Source organism: Eleutherodactylus coqui, chromosome 1, assembly GCF_035609145.1.
Source record: "Eleutherodactylus coqui strain aEleCoq1 chromosome 1, aEleCoq1.hap1, whole genome shotgun sequence".
Classification (NCBI taxonomy): domain Eukaryota; kingdom Metazoa; phylum Chordata; class Amphibia; order Anura; family Eleutherodactylidae; genus Eleutherodactylus; species Eleutherodactylus coqui.
This window is the reverse complement of record NC_089837.1, coordinates 431,658,719-431,678,195: the sequence shown is the minus strand read 5'-3', so window position 1 is coordinate 431,678,195 and position 19,477 is coordinate 431,658,719. Positions and strand designations below refer to the sequence as shown.

The 19,477-nt window shown below is 44.6% G+C and overlaps 1 protein-coding gene across 2 annotated transcripts in view; it reads right to left on the bottom strand.

Moving 5' to 3' along the window:
* Positions 1 to 5,836: 5,836 nt before the first annotated feature.
* SLC25A30 (solute carrier family 25 member 30) overlaps positions 5,837 to 19,477 on the bottom strand; it is a 39,279-nt gene continuing 25,638 nt past the window's right edge. For both annotated transcript variants that reach the window (XM_066581951.1, XM_066581960.1), the window contains 5 exons: positions 16,452 to 16,547; positions 16,244 to 16,368; positions 14,719 to 14,851; positions 14,374 to 14,454; positions 5,837 to 11,349 (listed from right to left, as the gene is read on the bottom strand). In XM_066581951.1, coding sequence (XP_066438048.1) covers positions 11,308 to 11,349; positions 14,374 to 14,454; positions 14,719 to 14,851; positions 16,244 to 16,368; positions 16,452 to 16,547 — 477 coding nt within the window. In that variant the 3' untranslated portion in view covers positions 5,837 to 11,307. The remainder of the gene's footprint in view (positions 11,350 to 14,373; positions 14,455 to 14,718; positions 14,852 to 16,243; positions 16,369 to 16,451; positions 16,548 to 19,477) is intronic.

Sequence of the window (19,477 nt, the reverse complement as noted above, 5' to 3'; positions counted from 1 at the left end):
TCTGTACACAAATATGAAATCCATTCTTTTGCTTGGATTCATTGACATGAGAAACACTTGTGATCCTTTCACACGCGGGAGGATTACAGTTTCACAGAAGAAATTAGAGTTTCTCAGGCAGATATTGCACTCACCCGTGTGAAGGTAGGAATAATAATATTCTTTATTTATATAGCGCCAATATATTACGTAGTGCTAACAATACGGGGGAAATAACACAAGACAACGGTTACATGTAGTAATCAATTGATGGAAACAATAGGCGTGAGGGTCTTGCTCAAACGAGCTTACATACTACAAGTAATGGGGTGATACAGAAGGTAAAGGGCTGGAGATGTGCACGGTATGGCGAGGTGGAGAGTGAGGGATGCTATACACACAGACAATGGTCAGGCCGTATAGTGGCGGAATTGGGATGACTGCAGGCGCCGGTTGATTACTGCTGGCAGGGATTGCAGTCTGTGGGATAGGGAGCATGTTATCAGGCAGAGTACAGAGGGGTTTGGCTTAGGGGATATGGTATGCCTCCCTGAAGAGGTGCGTTTTTAGAGCACGCCTGGTTTAGTGTGTCAGTGATTGCCCAGATATTTTTTGGTAGGGTGTTCCAGAGGATTGGTGCTGCTCTTGAAAAGTCTTGGAGGTGGGAATGAGAGGTTCGAATTAAAGGCGCACTCAGTCTGATTTCATTAGCAGAGCAGAGGGCCGGGGCTGGCTGGTGGATTGAGATGAGGGAAGCAATGTAGGGCGGGGCATTGCTGTGGAGTGCTTTGTGGATAAGGGTAGTGAGTTTAAATTGTATTCTGTATTTGGCAAGCAGCCAGTGCAGTGACTGGCACAGGGCAGAGGCGTCCGAGTAGCGGCTGGACAGGAAGATGAGCCTGGCTGCCACATTCAGGATGGACTGGAGAGGGTAGAGTCTGGAGCAGGGGAGGCCGATCAGCCGCGAGTTGCAATAATCGAGCAGAGAGTGGATGAGGGCAACAGTGAGCATTTTTAACGTGTCCACGGTGAGAAAAGGGCGGATTCTTGCGATGTTCTTGAGGTGCAGCTGACAGGTTCAGGCGAGAGATTAGATGCAGGGGGTGAAGGAGCGATTGGAGTAGAATATAACCCAAGGCAGCGGGCGTGCTGTCTGGGAGTTATGGTGGTGCCACACACTGAGATGGAGATGTCAGGATGAGGTCGGTTAGTAGAGGGCGGAAACACCAGTAAGTCAGTTTGAGGTAGAGAGAGGACATAGTGTTAGAGATAGCAGACAGACAGTGGCGTTCTGGAGGAATGTTGATGTCCCGGGAGGTGGTGTATAGCTGGGTATCATCAGCATAGAGATGGTACTGGAAACCAAATTTCCTGATGGTCTGTCCAATGGGGGCTAGATGAAGAGGAGGAGGGGGCCGAGCCTTGGGGGACCCCAAACAGCAAGGGGAAGAAGAGGGGAGGTAGAGCCAGCAATGGAGATGCTGAAGGAGTGGTCAGATTGGTAGGAGGAGAATCAGAAGAGGGCAGTGTCCTTTAGTCCAATGGAGTGAAGCATACTGAGGAGAAGTTTGTGGTCGACAGTATCGCATGCTGCAGAGAGGTCGAGGAGGATCAGTAGGGAGTAGTCGCACCTTGATTTGGCAGTCAGCAGGTCGCTAGACACTTCAGTCAGGGTGGTTTCTGTCGAGTGTAGGGGGCGGAAGCCGGACTGTAGAGGGTCAAGAGTGTTTAGGTAGCCTTATAGTCACTCAGATGCTTATATTTGTCCAGATTTTCTGCTTCCAATGAATCACCTTCAAATACTAACTGTTCACTTGTTGTCTACTATATCCCGCTCCTTGACAAGTGCCAAGGCCACAAAATAATCTGTGTTATTAACTTAATCTGTCAGTGGTTTTAATGCTATGACTGGCCTATAAGGCCTTAGGTACATGGGCAATTATACAGGGGAGCTGTACTAATAGTTATTCATCCAAAATTAAACATCATAAAACTATTGGGAAAGCTTGCAGCAAACGCCTTAAGGCTGGGTTCACACGGGACAGAATTGCTGTGGAATTTCCGCACGGCAATTCCACCCACGGCTCCTAATCCCGGGATTAGCCAGCAAAGTGGACGAGAATGCCAATGCTGCGGCCAAGCCGCACTGAAACTGACGTGTTGAACGGAAAACAAAGACAGCATGTCAATTCTTTTTTTTCATTTCCGCAGCGGCCTCTCTATGGGGAGAGATGGCCGTAGCAGAGATGCAGGTGGCGAAGCCGCTTCAAACCCCGCAGAAGCTGCACTTACCCTGTGGAAATCTCAGTTTTTCAGTGCGGCCAAGCCAGGGATTTCCACCCTGGGAGAACCCAGCCTTAGAGGTACCAAATTAAGATCTATAGGAATGATCCATATCACATGTTCATACTTTATTTGGAAGATCATATTTTCTACTGCAGCTTTTTTCCCCTGATACACATTTTCCAACTTTATTATTGTTTTTAACCCGACGAAGACTGGTTGGACACTGTTTTATTGAAAAGCAGCAGATGTAATCCGTAGGTCAATAAGGGGATTGTATAGTGCATTTCAGAAGGGTGATTTGTTTTTGTGGCCTTTTTTTTTTTTCTCTCGACACTTGGGTGCATGTTCTTGAGTCTGCAGTGTTTTTTTTCTCCTTTTACAGGGTTTCTGTGTTAGAAGCACCACTTTGGGGGGAAGCCTGATGGGTGAAATTTCACTACCACTAATCTATATGTGCACTACAACTGATGTGGGAATACTGCCTAGAAGGGGTAATCTGATATATATATATTACATTAGAGACAGCCATTTCACAATTGGAGCTTCCTTCTATGGAAATGTGACACGTGACCCTAGAGTAAAGCTTAAAATCAAGTAAGCATGTTTCCATGTGTATCTACTTTAGAACATAAAAATTGATGGAGGTGAGGGATTTCGAACAAGACCTGGTCATTGGTGCTAAACTAACTGATGTCATCATTTCAAAAACTGCCAAGGGTGTGGAGAGTATACGGAGCATGGTGGGATTGAGAAGAAACATCCTGTGAAAGGGGATCCTGTGGATGTAAACAAAACTGACCACAAAGAAGTTCAAAAAGAGGATGTCAAGACTCATTCTCACTGCAGTTCGCTGGACAGTGCATTGCCTGATAAAATGGTAGTGGTCTGACAAACATGTCTAAATGCACAACTTGTTGTTCCTTAGTAAAGAGATGCTTAGCAGACGATCTGTTTGAGCGTCATTGCTGTCTAAAAGAAACAGAAAAGCCTGCAGTGGGCAAAATAGCACAAAAATTGGAGAATTGTGCAGTGGAAAAATACCGACTGGTTACAGGAATCCAGATTTGAAGTTGATGAGAGGATCAGAATTTGGAACAAGCAGCATGAATCAATTAACCTTTCCTCTTCAGAGAATGTCAGTACCACCATCTAATGTGCACCAACTGCAAGACGCTTCCTGTCTAGAAATGAGAGAGCACCCAAATGCTCGGGTCCTCGTTATTTGAGTCCATCTTTTCGTGAAATTCGAGAGCTCTACTCGAGTAACAAACCCCATTGACTACAATGGGAGACTCAAGCATTTTTGTATGGGGCCCGCCGGGTGCCGAGCTTTTTTTTTTTGGTGTCTCTCTCTCTCAGCCAGCCAGCAAATTTGCCATTGACGTGCGCTGCGTCGGGGAGGGGCCAAAACTGACACGTCACAGCGGGGGAGGGGCACAAACTGGGGCAGGGTCAAACACGGCACCACAAGTAACGAGCACCATAGAGTATGCTAATACTCGAACGAGCATCAAGCTCGGCAGAGTACGTTCGCTCAACTCTATTCCTGTCCACATGGGCCAGTATTTCTCCAGAACAAATTTCATCACCTAGTGGAAACTAGATTAGGAAAAACTGCTGTAGTTCTGAAGACCAGAGAAGGTTGAATGTGTCACTAGATGTGAGGGGGCAGGTCTCCAATAGTGGGGCCATTCAGTGTGCTTTCTTTGAATACAGAGCTAGCATGGAAAAAATAAAATGTTCTCAATCCAAAAAGCATCAAAAGGTTTGAGAAAATTCTATTACAATCTGAAACAAATGTACAGAAGCAAGCAGAGTTGTAGCAAATGTCCACTTAGCTGCTCATTTTAGCAGTCTTGCTGCAGGCCAATTGCGTTGTGGCGCAGGTTGTTGCTGCACGCCGAGTTCTATTGAAGTAAGACTCAGTCTGCAGTACCGACCTGGGCCACTGCACAAGGTGCGGAGCAGTCTACTTCCTGCGGCAAAAGTGGGACAACTCCTTCAAAATTCCAGCCAAAATATATAATCCTTTTGGTTATACATTAACTTATATAACCGTACGCTCCAGATCAGCCTTCATTTACTTTCCTGCTAAGGAGAAGAGCTATGTTTAGGCCTCATGCACATGGCATGCACGGATTCTGCATGGAGAATTGCACAAGGAATCTGGCCATGACCGTTGACCCCTGCGTACCTGAATTTTTCTTTATTCTCTGTACTGCGGGTGGGCGAGCTGTCGCATATGTGCAGTACCGATTTGCCCGCGCAGTTGCTAGCTGAGGATGCGGGTCCTGTAAGCTTTCCGGAATGGTTAAAGGGGTTGTCCCGCAGAAGCAAGTGCAGTTATGCACTTCTGTATGGCCATATTAATGCACTTTGTAATATACATCGTGCATTAAATATTGGCCATACAGAAGTTATACACTTACCCCCTCCGATGCTGGCGTCCCCGTCTCCATGGCGACGACTGAAGCCTTCTTCTCTGGTCGCCGCAACAGTCATGCTTGCGCAGAGAAGAATCCTTCTGTTGGGTCCGGGCTCACGAGCTGCGTCCTGGCTCCTCCCCCTTCTCAGCGGCATAGCATAGCTCCGCCCCCGTCACGTGGTGCCGATCAGCCAATGAGGTGGCTGTAATCGGCAGTGGAGCTCAGACTGGAGAAGAACATCCACGGTGCACCATGGGAGAAGACCCACAGTGCACCATGGGAGAAGACCAGCGGTGCACCTTGGGAAAGGACGGCGGCCATCTTGGAAGATTTTTATAACTTCATGAAACAGCTTCATGGTGAGTAGAAACTCTCTAAAAAAACAATTTACATTGGTAGTTTGTAATGCTTGCTTAACATGGGGGACTGGGGTGTGAAACATTTTTCGTTTTGGCCGCGGGACAACCCCTTTAAGGCTGCGGGTCAGCCTGCTTCCATTGACTTCAATGGAATCAGTCTGTGCAGAAAACGCACTGAAATGGAGCATGCTGAGATTTCTTCTCCGCGAGTGATGTGCGTGGAAGAATCACTTTTACATTGCATGCTATAGCTGGACATTGCTGCAGACGCCCACCACGGATTCCGCATCAAAACTTTGCCCGTGTACATTCAGACTAACATCTTCTGAAGCCATTCTCCCTAGTGCCTGTTTCTAGGTTGGTCCTCACTTCCACGGGACTGGCGACCGCTGCAGCTAATCCATACAGAGGAGAGACTGATTGGCTGCAGTGCGCACATCCCTGGTATCTGACATTAGCACTGGCTCGTTGCAGCTGAGATGAAGACCAGCAGAGATTAGGCGCAGCAAACATGGCTTCTCTGATATAAGCACAGACGGCTGAGCAGGTTTGAAAGGAGAAGAAAAAAAAAAAAAAAGCCTCCCCAGATAAGCTGCTAGACAGGATCTCATTTACTGTGTTATGGAGAAGCCATGTAGCTGCTATGTAAACCTGTTGTACTGCATTGCAAAGCCTCCATTATAGAGGAGAATTCCATTCCACCTATGTATAACCTCAGAAATATCGCTGAAGTATGCAAATTTCATCTCTGCCCTGCAATAGTCCAGGAGAGATCACAAACACCTGTAAGATTCATACGGTTTTTAATAGCAAACTTTGGTACAGAGAACAGTTTAATGCAAATCCTATAATTCAGCAAAAGCAATTTATATTAAAAAAAGTTTACAAAACAAAAGCTTTTCACAGTCAACTACTACAGAATATGTAACACTGTATGAATAGAACTTTGGTGCGCACACTCGTAATACAATATCATACAGTGCCAGGTTTTCAATAGATGGAGGTGATGTTTAATATGCACTTGTCACCTTCTAGAATAATTACCGACTTCCAGGAACTTTAAGCTTTTCTTAAATATTTTTATTTTAAATCCCTATGGGAATGTTATGGGATGGGGCAAAAGGGCTGCGCCCAGGTCCAGAGTCTGGGAAATGCTCGCTTCTGTGCAATCCTACTAAGGTTTATTCTTGGTAGTTTTTAAATACTGTAAAGTAATAGAGGTAAAAAAAAAACAAACAAACTGCAAAAGAGAAATGTAGCAGGTTCTCTTTATACAGCAGTGTTAAAAAAAACAAACAAACAAAAAAAAACTCCTTTAGGCCGCCTGCAGACGAGCGGGTCGGATCCGGCAGCGAGAAATCTCGCCGCGCGATCCGACCCCAGAGCCTGCAGGGACGAGCGCGTACTCACCCGCGCCTGGCGGCCCCGGCTCTTTGATGTGCCGGCTGCCGCGCAGCCGGCGATGCGCAGACGGCGATGCGCAGACCGGAGCCGGCGGCCAGGTGAGTGCGTGCCCCGCAGAAAATTAGAACATGCCGCGGTTTGTTTGCCGCGCGAGATTTCGCGCGGCCAAACCGCGGCCGTCTGCATAGGAGTGCGTATTGTAATGCACTCCTATGCAGACTTTCAGCGGCGGAAATCCCGCGGGAAATCCCGCGGCGGGATTTCCGCTCGTCTGCAGGCGGCCTTAAGGCCGGGTGCATGTTTGCGCAGGAACCTTTGTTCAGAGGTTCCAAAGCAGATCCAGCACAAAATCGGGAGTGACAGCGCTACAAAAACGCATGTATGAGAAGCCCAGGGTTTTAATTGGTTCTTTCACATGAGCGATGTTTTGTAGCCTGCAACAATGGTAGAATACAAAATTGCAGCATGCTCTATACAGCTGCGCTTTGCGATTTATTTTTTTTTTTGTAGCTCATGTTTCTCTGTGGACCCTTCTTTTCTGTTGCATCGCATCGCACGAAAAACGCGTGCAGTGCAGCTTTTACAGTAGGAAATACTACTGTAAAAGCCCTAAAGTTAGCCCTATCTGCATTAAAAAACACACAAAAACACAATACATCACCTAAGAGGCGCTGTCTGGCTGCAGCGCATGTCTTGTTTGCAGGTCCCCGGAACTTGTCTTCAGGCAAGGCTTCCAGGTCAGGGAGTTTGAAAAACCACACCTCCAGGAAGCACTGCCTCTGATTGGTTCTTGAGCACTGCAGCTCAGCCAGTCAGACAACACTTCCTGGAGGCGGGGTTGCCTGACCAGCCAGGGCACCTTGCCTGAAGGCTGCAGACAAGTGCCGGAGATAGAGAGAAGACATGCGTCGGAGCTAAGGTGATGCAAGTTGTTTTTTTTTACTTTGGCTCCTCGGTGTCCGGGACCTGGCAGGCGTGCACGGCGAGTATTCATTATCTTCTTCCACACCTTTTATATGGTGTATATTGGCTTGGTGCTGCTGTTTGGGTACTATTCATGGAGCTAAGGTGATGTATTGTTTGTTTTTTTATGCAGGTAGGGCTTATATTTCAGGTGTGACACTGTTTGAAAAGTAAGCAGCCCCGTTTGTCTAACCTTGAACATTCCCTTTAACTTAGAAAGGGATCCATCAGTATACCTCTAGTGTACATTTATACACACATGCATGTAAACGAACATAAAGTTACAGAAAAAGCCAGACTTGAAGGGATGGAAGGATTGTCAAGAGTCCATTATCACAGAGAACATTCTGACTAGAACAAGACTTTGGTCAGCAAAGACAGAATAGCATAATAAGTACTAAAGCCACATCAGAGGTTTTAGAACTCATAACTGCATGGCCCCCGGAATAATCCGGCTTACTATGACAACTGGGGGACACAACATGGCTAACCTCTAGCCCATCTGCTACAAGGACAAAATTACTGCTGGGGAGGATAATATCTGTCCCCTATGTACAGACGTTGAAAACTTAAAACTTGACATTTAATGTGTTACATACCATAGAAAATTGTAACTTGACATTTTCTACATGAGATTACTGTAGCTTAAGGTTTATGGTATGTCCACACAAGCCGTATATACACAGCTGTAAAATCTGCACCAAATGCACCTTGAATTGCTAGGGATGAAACTTGCAGCAAATACACTGTCGAAGGGGAGAAAAAAAAAATTGAATACTTGGGGAGGGGTCTATAAAACACAATACATTCTTCAATAAAGTCAGCTTTGACCCAGTAAGCAACAAACAGCGAGCTGATAGGTACTTGTCAATGTGCAACAAAACTAAGTAGACACCAAACAAGAGTGATCAGTCTAAAGCAGGACCTATATCATGAGGACAGCATTTATTTCTTGTTTAAGCCTGTGAAGCAATAGCTGTAACACCAAAAGTATATAAAATACACAACTGCCTTGCAAAATTAAAACAAACTGTTTTCTAGTAGGTCTAAAATATTTAGCTGTACATATCTACATACATGTAACTGCACTGGTCTTTGAACCTAAAACAAAGCAAAAACTAGAAACTCAGTAGCACCCTAAAAAGGCATTCTGTGGCCACAACACAAGAAGCAAAAATGTACAAGCATGTATACAAATATACAGTAACACAATACATCAGTCTTTAGAACTGTGTGGGGAGGAGAATGCAAAAAGTGTCAAGTGCACGAAAATATAAAAATATACATCTGAGTACTATCACTTGAAATGTCCTTGCCCAATAAATAAATGCACCCGTCAGCAGGGTAGGTGGAATGTAGTGCTCCAAAAATTGCTCGCACTGTAGAGGCCCAGGGTTCATGTACATATATAGGATAATAGAGAGAAGGAAAAAACTAAAAAAACATACAACAATCTTGTCGAGCACAGAATTAAAAAAAAAAGTTGCAAAATACTAAGTCTCCTTATAGTCCTTTAGAACTACAATCAATGGGTCTTTTCAAGTGCAATTGGAAAAAAGGATAGTTTTACACTTGTGGCATTTTAATGAAATAAAACGAGGCAAAATTATCAAAGCTGTCAAAGAAAAAAAAAAAAAATCTCCTTGTTGCTCATGGCAACTAATGACTTAGTTTTCACTTCCCAAACGCCTCTGGTAAAATGAAAGCTGCACTCTGGTTAATTGCTCTGGGACAAGGCCAGTTTCCCGGTGACAGTTTTGATAAATGAGGCCTAAAGTAAGAACCTGGCCAAGTTATAATTTAGCTTCAGAGATTCTTAGAAGGCGAAGAGGATTCACAATGCAGATACATGAGGCTCATTCACTTTATACCGGGGATCATTGCGATACTCCACTAGCCACAGACCAAGACTCATATCTGTATGGAGTGACAGACAGCAGTGTAACAGCTTGAAGAGCAAGTCCACTTTCTGAGAGCCTAAAGTTGTATATTAGGAAATTGTATACAACGCAATCCGTTCTACTGGTAAAAAAAAATAAATAAAAATAAATCGCAGTTTCACAGAAGAAACACAAAGGTGTTTTTGAATGAAAAACACCTCGCATACACGCATGAAAAACACACGTTGGCAAGCGTGAGATATGGCCGAGTTGCTCGGCCCGATATCACACTTGCCCGTGTGAATTTAGCCTTGGGCCGCTTTCACACAAGCTGCAAAAAATAAAAAATAAAAAAATGATTTTTCAGAGATGCGACAGCACTACAACATGCATGTTCGCGAAACCCATGCTTTTGAATGGTTTTCTTCATATTAGCGATGTTTTCACTGATTCTATGTTGCGATGGGCTACATTGAAATTTTTAGTAACTTTCTTGTGATTTTATCATGCAAGAAAAATCATAGGTAGCAAAAGAATCACTGATGCTGCAAAACCTTGGGAGCAAAGCTGTGATATTGCTATCGTCCGTGTGAAAGAGGCCTAAGGCTCCCTGTCCATGGCCGTTGCGGAATATTGTCAGCGATATTTCGCTGTGGGGGACGAGGGCAGAGACCTCTGCAGTGACCCAATCTGACAGAATCTCACCACCGAGAATCGCAGCATGCCACGATTTGAGTCCTGTGAGCGGAGAATCGCTATGATTCTCCGCTCTTGGACAGGGGGCTGCACTTTCCACAGTAACGCTTTGGAAAGCTTTCACTGCATTTCCCGCAGCCAGATTATCGCCGCGAGTAACGCAATCAACAATGGACAGGCAGCCCAAGTCTGATGGACAAATGCCATTTACAGTAGCTGGTATTCTGCCTACAGCACAGCAGACATTTACACTTAATTACCAGATCAGTAAAGATTCATTTACACAGGATGAGTGTGGGGAAAACTATGCCTGACACTCGTCCCTGTGCCTCCTCGCTCCTGCACGGAAGCAAGCAGAGCTGGCTCGCACACAGAGCGGCCAGCGTGGGGGGCGGAGCAGTGCAGGAGATTTCTCTTATCGCTCCCCCGCTCCTCTCCATTGAGATAACACAGCGGCGGTTCACTACTGAACAGTTGCTGTTTAAATTGCACGATGAGCTTTCACACTAATATGCTGCATAAAAGATGAGCGATGAAGCTCATTGATCATCGTGCAGTTTAAACAGCCGCCGGTCAGTAGTGAACAGCCGCTGTGTTGTGTGAATGGAGGGCGGCGAGGGAGCGAGAGGAGAGCAGTCTCCTGCACTGCTCCGCCCCCACTGGCCGCTCCATTAGGAGACAGCTCTGCTAGCTCCCGTGCAGGAGCGCGGAGAGTGTCGGGCATAGTTTTCCCGACACTCATCCTGTATAATGGGCCTTTAAACAGTCTCATAAAAGATATTCCTAAGACATTGTATACAATCTCCTATATACAAGCATTGTTCATTTATACTCTCAAAATTACCTAATTGGCCGTTTTAAAAATCGCCAGTATATTGATAAACATTTGCAGCATGAAAACGAAGTAAAGTTTTACAACACTGAATGAGGATTTAGCAGTCTTCTCTACAGGTAAACAGAATTTTTGTAACAAACTGAATTGTACAAGTAATGTACCACTCCACAGGTATAAAAATATAACTTTGGGAGTCCTTATATACCAGCAAGGAGAATAAATACTAAATATAGATGAACCTTTTAAACCTCTTGAGTCTCAGGAATCCTAATTTCTACTATGTGTTAGTCACAATCTCAGCACCAATTTCTGAAGTCTTCTGGTGCAACACTGACTTTCAACAACCCGATCTCCAAGTGTCACATCTTCGTACTTTCACATGTTCCTTTAGTGACAGCATGAATAGAATTTGGAGCGCAATAGTTTGAAATTTAAGAATCCTGGCATTGAAAGTCTTGGCTAGCTGCATGGATCACACATCAGAGGTTTAGTTTCTTGAGCTGTTCGTAGGTTATAAAAAACTGTAGAAGAAGGTTAAGGACTCACTACAGGTAGATTAGGGATTGACAATAATATCCACGATACTTGACAGCTACAGTGGGGAAAAAAGTATTTAGTCAGATACCAATTGTACAAGTTCTTCCACTTAAAAAGATGAGGCCTGTAATTGACATCATAGGTAGACCTCAACTATGAGAGACAACATGAGAAAACACATCCAGAAAATCACATTGTCTGATTTTTAATTAATTTATTTGCAAATTATGGGGGAAAATAAGTATTTGGTCAATAACAAAAGTTCATCTCAATACTTTGCCAAAAAAAAAAAATATATATAACAATGACAGAGGTCAAACGTTTTCTGTAAGTCCTCACAAGGTTGGCACACACTGTGGCTGGTATGTTGGCCCATTCCTCCATGCAGATCTCCTCAAGAGCAGTGATGTTTTGGGGCTATCACTGGGCAACACGGACTTTCAACTCCATCCAAAGGTTTTCTATAGGATTGAGATCTGGAGACTGGCTAGGCCACTCCAGGACCTTGAAATGCTTCTTACGAAGCCACTCCTTCGTTGCCATGGTGGTGTGCTTGGGATAATTGTCATGCTGAAAGACCCAGCCACGTTTCATCTTCAGTGCCCTTGCTGATGGTAGGAAGTTTGCACTCACAATCTCACGATACATGGCCCTATTCATTCTTTCATGTATACAGATCAGTTGTCCTGGTCCCTTTGCAGAGAAACAGCCCCAAAGCATGATGTTGCCACCCCCATGCTTCACAGAAGGCATGGTGTTCTTTGGATGCAACTCAGCATTCTTTCTCCTCCAAACACGACGAGTTGTGTTTCTGCCAAACAGTTCTACTTTGGTTTCATCTGACCATATAACATTCTCCCAATACTCTTCTGGATCATCCAAATGCTCTCTAGCAAACTTCAGTCGGCCCCGGACATGTACTGGCTTAAGCAGGGGGACACGTCTGGCACTGCAGGATCGGAGTAGTGTGTTACTGATGGCAGCCTCTGTTACGTTGGTCCCAGCTCTCTGCAGGTCATTCACTAGGTTCCCTTTGTGGTTCTGGGATTTTTGCTCACCGTTCTTCTGATCATTTTGACCCCACGGGGTGAGATCTTGCGTGGAGCCCCAGATCGAGGGAGATCATCAGTGGTCTTGTATCTCTTCCATTCTCTAATTATTGCTCCCACAGTTGATTTCTTCTCACCAAGCTGCTTGCCTATTGCAGATTCAGTCTTCCCAGTCTGGTGCAGGGCTACAATTTTGTTTCTGGTGTCCTTCGGCAGCTTTTTGGTCTTCCCCATAGTGGAGTTTGGAGTGTGACTGCTTGAGGTTGTGGACAGGTGTCTTTTATACTGATAACAAGTACAAACAGGGACATTACTACAGGTAATGAGTGGAGGACAGAGGAGCCTCTTAAAGAAGAAGTTACAGGTCTGTGAGACCCAGAAATCTTGCCTGTTTGTAGGTGACCAAATACTTATTTTCCACCATAATTTGCAAATAAATTTGTTAAGAATCAGACAATGTGATTTTCTGGATGTGTTTTCTCATGTTGTCTCTCATAGTTAAGGTCTACCTATGATGTCAATTACAGGCCTCTCATCTTTTTAAGTGGGAGAACTTGTACAATTGGTATCTGACTAAATACTTTTTTTCCCCCACTATATCTGAACATTTTTCTAGTATTTTCTGGGGTGTGGTTCCAAGGTACAGCTACACTGAAGCTGCAATCTATTTTGTTTATAGCATCATTTAGCTTCCCATAAGAACCATTAATGGTAGAAATGTTTTTGTACCAAAGATGTGATTGAATCCCACATGCAGTTCTTCCTTTAGGGTTCCCTGCCATCCTCTAATCTAATCCCATACAGACCCATTCAGCCTAAAGCCAGTTTCACATTCAGTATAAAAGAGAGTCTACAGGCTTTTTCTTGCACCACACTTGGACCCCTTTGCGTGATCTTTGGTGGATGATTTTGGGATTGTTAGATTTGGTACATCCTCGCCACTGCCGTAAAATTTTAGTTTGATACAACGAGTGACTTGCCAGGCCAGGTCAAAGTTGCTATGTTAAGTTTAGCGGCGCTGCATCAGTAGGGAGAGTGAAAGGTTGGTAAGAGAGTGCGAGGGGGAGAGAGCTCTGCTCCAACCAGCTATATACACATACACAAGTTCTATAGAACTTAGAACTGCTACACATTGCTCATTTTTAAATGTTCGAGTCATGTCAAAAGTATCGATCAGTGGGTATCCAACTGCTAAGACCCCCACTGATCGCTAGAATGAGGGGGCAGTAGCACTCCCCTGAGCACTGTACTCCCCTCGGCTGTCTTCACTGCTTTTTGGCAGCTGAAGACAGCCTCAAAGGGTTATATAAAAGAACTATATACCTCTGTGCGGCCATCCTGAAAAGCAGCAAACTCAGCAAAGGGGCACAGCCTCATTAGTCTAGCAATCAGCAAGGGTCTCAGCAGTGGTAACCCCATTGATCTAACTTCTGGCATGTCAAAAAAGTATTGCTGAAAGTGCAGCTACTCTAAGTGGAAATACAGAAAATAAAAAGCAACCACATTAGGGCCGCCTGCACACGGGCGGAAATCCCGCGGCGGTATTTCCCGCGGGATTTCCGCCACTGAAAGTTTGCATAGGAGTGCATTACAATACGCACTCCTAGGCAGACGGCCGCGGTTTGGCCGCGCGGAATCTTGCGCGGCAAACAAACCGCGGCATGTCCTATTTTTGTGCGGGGCTCGCACTCACCCGGCCGTAGGCTCCGGTCTGCGCATGCGCGGGCCGCCAGGCGCGGGTGAGTACGCGCTCGTCTCTGCAGGCTCTCGGGTCGGGTCCCACGGCGAGAATTCTCGCTGCCGGATCCGACCCGCTCGTCTGCAGGCGACCTAGGTCAGAAAATAGTCGCAAGTCAAAAAGGCTCAGAAGTTTATCATAGCTATACATTTCATCCAAAATAATAAACACTGGCACAAAACACACACTAACATTTCCAATATAAACAGTGAAAAGGATACAATTATGTTCCAAGGTCCCAGTCTCAACCAGTTCGGAAAAAAACCTTTGTACAGAGCAAAAAAGCCTTCATTTCTCCAGGTCTAGGGAAAGAACGAAAGAAAAAGAAAGGCAAAAATCAAACAGCTAAACTAGAACTGTAAATGGAAAGGAAGTTAAGCGACTCCATCAGGATTCTTCATTAAATGTGACTTGATACAGCAGTGGTAGCCCCTGAGCCGCCCATAACAGTAGCTTTATTCTTGCATTTAATGTTCACATTTAGAATTGTGGATACTTCTCTCTTTGAATGTTCAAAAGAAAAGGAAAATGGAACAGTTTTCCAGAGCTATAAATGATGCATGTACCTGCAGCAAACAGTCCATGGTGCCTTTGTAGCCCGACATTTCACCCAGTGAGCTTTGGTTCATCATCCGGGTTCTCACAACATCAATTGGATTCGATGCCAATGCTCCCGCCAATCCACAAGTAAAACTTGACCTGGTTAAAAGCAATGTCATAGCACTCAGCTTTCAAAATAAAAGTACAAATGTCAAAAACATCAAATTAAACTTCAAGACTTTTACGGTGCTTCAAAATGCTGACATTGTAGAATTCTGCCAGTTTCAGAAAGATAACTGCCCAGAGGGCGAAGCTAACCTTTAGGTTGTGACCCTTTCATAAAACATGACTTATTATATAGGTTTAAAAGACGCCTTTAGAAAAGGAGCCAAATAAAAAAAACACAAGACCTACGTACAACAAGAGGATATCTATGAGACATAGCTTTCTGGCTGTAAACTAGAACCGATGAAGTGTGGAGTAAATAGACTCATTCATCATCCTTGTAATATCTATTATACACTGAATCAACATGATATACGGGTCCAAGCTGCAGACACCGGGGTCCCATCTATCATTAAACATGTTCCGAGATACTGACCTAGAAAAACTAGACTACTAGCCCCCTCGACATGTCTCGTCAGACCTTGGCATCATCTACACATAGTTTAATGATAGCTAGGACCCCATGCTGTGAAGCAGAGACCCATATATCATACCTGATTCAGTGTTTAACAGAATAGAACTGCTGCAGGAAACATACTCCCCACCCTGCCAGTCCTGGGACAGAATTATGAGCTAAAACCAGAGGGTTGCCTAAAAGGATTCGGTCGTGCCCGAATCATGAGCAGCATTAACCCTTTCAAATTCAATTTTGGATTTAGAGTATCCTAAAAGACTTTCTCTTTTTACTGTTATACAACTGTGCCACCTGCTGGCTACAGCCAGTGTGTGCGCGCAAGAGAGGCTCCGACAGTAGAGTGGCTGGCAATAGACTGTAAGAATACCTTATCGGATGTCTTCTGACATTGGAGCTGTACATGCTTCAATCGGAATGTAGGAAGACGTCAGACAGTGGATTGGAAAGGGTTAACACACGAGAGAAGCCAGTTGCCCCCGTGCGTTCTTTATTCTGAAGCGCTGCTTTGTTTTCGAATATATGCACTTTGAGGTTTGACTTGGAGTTGAGCTCAGAGTCACAGGGATGGACCGCTCTGGCCTCTCTCCGCTCGCTGTACGCAGAATGACAGTTCCTCTCCCTAGTCACAAACAGGGAGATGAGCTGCATACAGGCCAGAGTGGTCCGCCCCCGTGACTCTGAGCTCAACTCCAAGTCAAACTTCAAAGGGCACATATTCGGAAACTAGGCAGCATTTCAGAATAAAAGCACTCCCGGGGCAACAGGCTTCTCTCTGATTCATGCTTCTGATGCTTTGGGCCATCTGAGTCTAGGATCAATTGTTTTCAGGACTTAAGTGGCAGCATTGAGCAGGGAGATGCTCCAGAAGGGTTATTTCATAGAGAATGTAAGCATTTACTACATCAACCTACAGAAAATGGGTATAGACCGTGTCACCCATTAGTCCAGACAGGATCAGGTGCTTCTTGGTAATGTCATAGACTGGCAGCTCCACTCCCACTACAATGGCCGCTCGCTGGGCAGTGAGCGATACCCCCTGGAAAATAATAATGCAAATTTGATTTGATGACCTGTAATTAAACAGTCCATGAGACACAGGGTACAGAGACAAAAATGTACCTTCCACAGGCCTCGTGTGCCCTCCCGCTGGTAAATATTGATGAAGTTCCCAATCATTCCCCCCTGTATCACACTGCCTTGTGCCTGCATTCGTATCTAGCACAGAGAAAGGAGGAAAGGGTGAGAACAGACTGAGAATTGTAACATCCCCATTCAGAAGTTTAGAAATCATCCTTAAAAATATTTGAGTTGAAGCCATGATGCCTTCTTAAACAGATGCTCTAATCATAACAGAAGCCACAATGCTGTACAGAATCTATTGCACCCCATTAACTTATATAGGGTTCATCAGACTTCTGGTTCGATGGCAAGAACAGCGCTGCATGAAACGGTTCATATTCTTGCAGAGTTGCTGTCAGCAGAGCTGCATTTACACTTCAGAGCATAAATCCCTCAGAATTGTTTTGTGGCTGAGTGTTTGTACAGAGCTTGCAAACTTGCAACTTTAGGAAGTTAAGACAAAGATGTGCATGTTTCGAATGCAACATTAGTTACACATCTGCATTGACGGTTCCAGTGTTGAGCCAGCAGAAAATCCCAGACCAGATATTGCAGCATGCAGCGCCATTTCATCTGGTAAGGTGCCAGTCGGAATTCTGGATGGTAAAGAAAAATGTGTATTTTTTTTTTCTAAATACTACAAGTCGTGGGGAAACTTTCTCAATTCTCTAATCTAATGCATTTTAAATATTAACTAATGACTTTTCTTTGCTTGAAACCCCTGTTCTTTCCATGGTTGTGAATTTCAAGTCAGCATCACATCAGCATTAAAAGGGGTTTTCTGCACCTCAACAGTAAATAAAATATTAGTTCAGAGGGGAACCAGACAGGGATGCCCCTTATCCCCAGCCCTCTTCGCTCTAGCGATGGAACCCCTTGCACAAATTATTAGAAATAACCCAAACATAACGAGGGTGACCGCAGGAAGCAAAGAATATAAAGCTAGCCTATTCGCGGACGATATCCTGCTCACTCTAACTAAACCCCTCACCTCACTACCCAACTTAATGAAAGTCTTAGACACCTTTGCTGAAGTCTCAGGACTGATAGTGAATATGGGCAAAACGGAAGCCTTATTCCACAATATCCCCTCACACTCACAAAAGCTCATTGAACTAAATTTTGGATTTAATGCATGCCAACATCATATCACATATATCTCGGTATCAAACTCACCCCCAAACTAGACACCTTATACAAAAAGAACTACCCCCCCCTGTTCGCAGAGTTGAAAGCAGACTTAAAGAAATGGAACCACCCCTCCATTTCATGGATAGGGCGCATCAACTCTATTAAAATGAACGTTCTGCCCCGTCTACTATACTTATTCAGATGCCTCCCCATTGGAATCCCCCCTAAAGACTTACAAGAAATGCAAAAGGCCATATTTCAATTTATCTGGAGGAACAAACGACCCAGAATCAAACAAAAGGTAATGCACTATCACAAGAGAACCGGAGGCCTATCAGTACCCAACCTGAAAAAATATTATATAGCAGCGCAACTATCACAAATCCCCCTAATGTTCGCCGGCAGGAAAAGACCCCTGTGGGCAGAGGTGGAAACTGCCCTTCTGGCCCCTTTGGACCTAGGTATCATATTCTGGGATAAAAACTGGAAACCCACAAACATACAACACCTAGCCCCACTAACCCACCACCAATTTTTGATTTGGAGAAAGAACAGATTTAAATATGCCATGATGTCACCCATCCCACAACTACTACCGGTGATCCCCAATCAGGCGTTCCCCCTTAGCCTACAAGAACAAAATTACCAATGGTGGCGAGCCAAACACATCACGACCCTACACCAGTTCATGCCCTGTGGGAAACTACTATCTATGCAACAACTGATAGATAAATACACAGTCCCAGAAAACCTATGGTTTGAACTAAGGCAAATATACAGCTTCCTACGCTCCCTACTGAACACTACTAATCCGCCAACCGCCCCTACACCTTTCGAGAGAACCTGCTTACGGTCACCACTTCAATCGGGCGTAATATCTACACTCTACGCTTCCATGAATAAACCCCCAGAAGGCACAAAACTCCCCTTTATGACACGCTGGGAGTCAGATCTGGGTGTTACCCTCTCTCTACCACGATGGCATCATTGCTGCACATTCGCAGCAAAAGGCAGTCATCAAGTAACCTTAGCAGAAACCGCAGTAAAAATACTCCACAGAGCATATCTAGTCCCCACAACGATAAATAAGTACTCCCCTACCACCTCCCCGAACTGTTTCAGGGGATGCAATAACCTAGGTACAATCCTACATACATGGTGGACCTGCCCCATAGTGGCCGCCCTCTGGAGAAGAGTAACCAACCTCATATCTAGAGTATTGGGTAAGACATTCCCCCTCACTCCATCTGTATGCCTCCTGGCTGACAAACCCATGGGATACAATAACCAACAACACAAACTAGCACAGCAGATCTGTATGGCAACCAAAATCTACATCGCATTCCAATGGATGAAACCCACCCTTCATATAGAACCAATCATAACTAGAATATCAAGAATGATGCTTTATGAAAAACTGTCGGCCATGAGGGATGACAAAATGGACCTATTTCTCAAGACCTGGACGCCCTGGGCCGTCTCATTAGATATACCAGGCTTAACCAGACCCCTTAGTTCATAAGCTACTAAACCGATAGAAGAACAAATAAAGACTGATAACAGGAGGGGGGAAGGATGTGGAAAAGAGGAGTGGGGCGGGGGAGAGGGATATCAAAGGCAACACACAACACACAATGGTGGAATTAAGGGACACAGAAGAGGAGAAAAACTTGAACACTTAAACCAGTCCATTGCCTACATTAAGAACATGGTGGAACCCGAACAGGAAAAAAAAAATAAATAAAATAAAAATGTTATGTTATTGTTATATGCTTTTCAACATTATTGCACCCCCTGCGTGGGGACTCAAATAAGCTTAATGCAAATGTTATCCGATACTTCAATAAAAACTTTTGGAACTAAAAGGGGTTTTCTGGAAGTGGAAAAAATAAAAT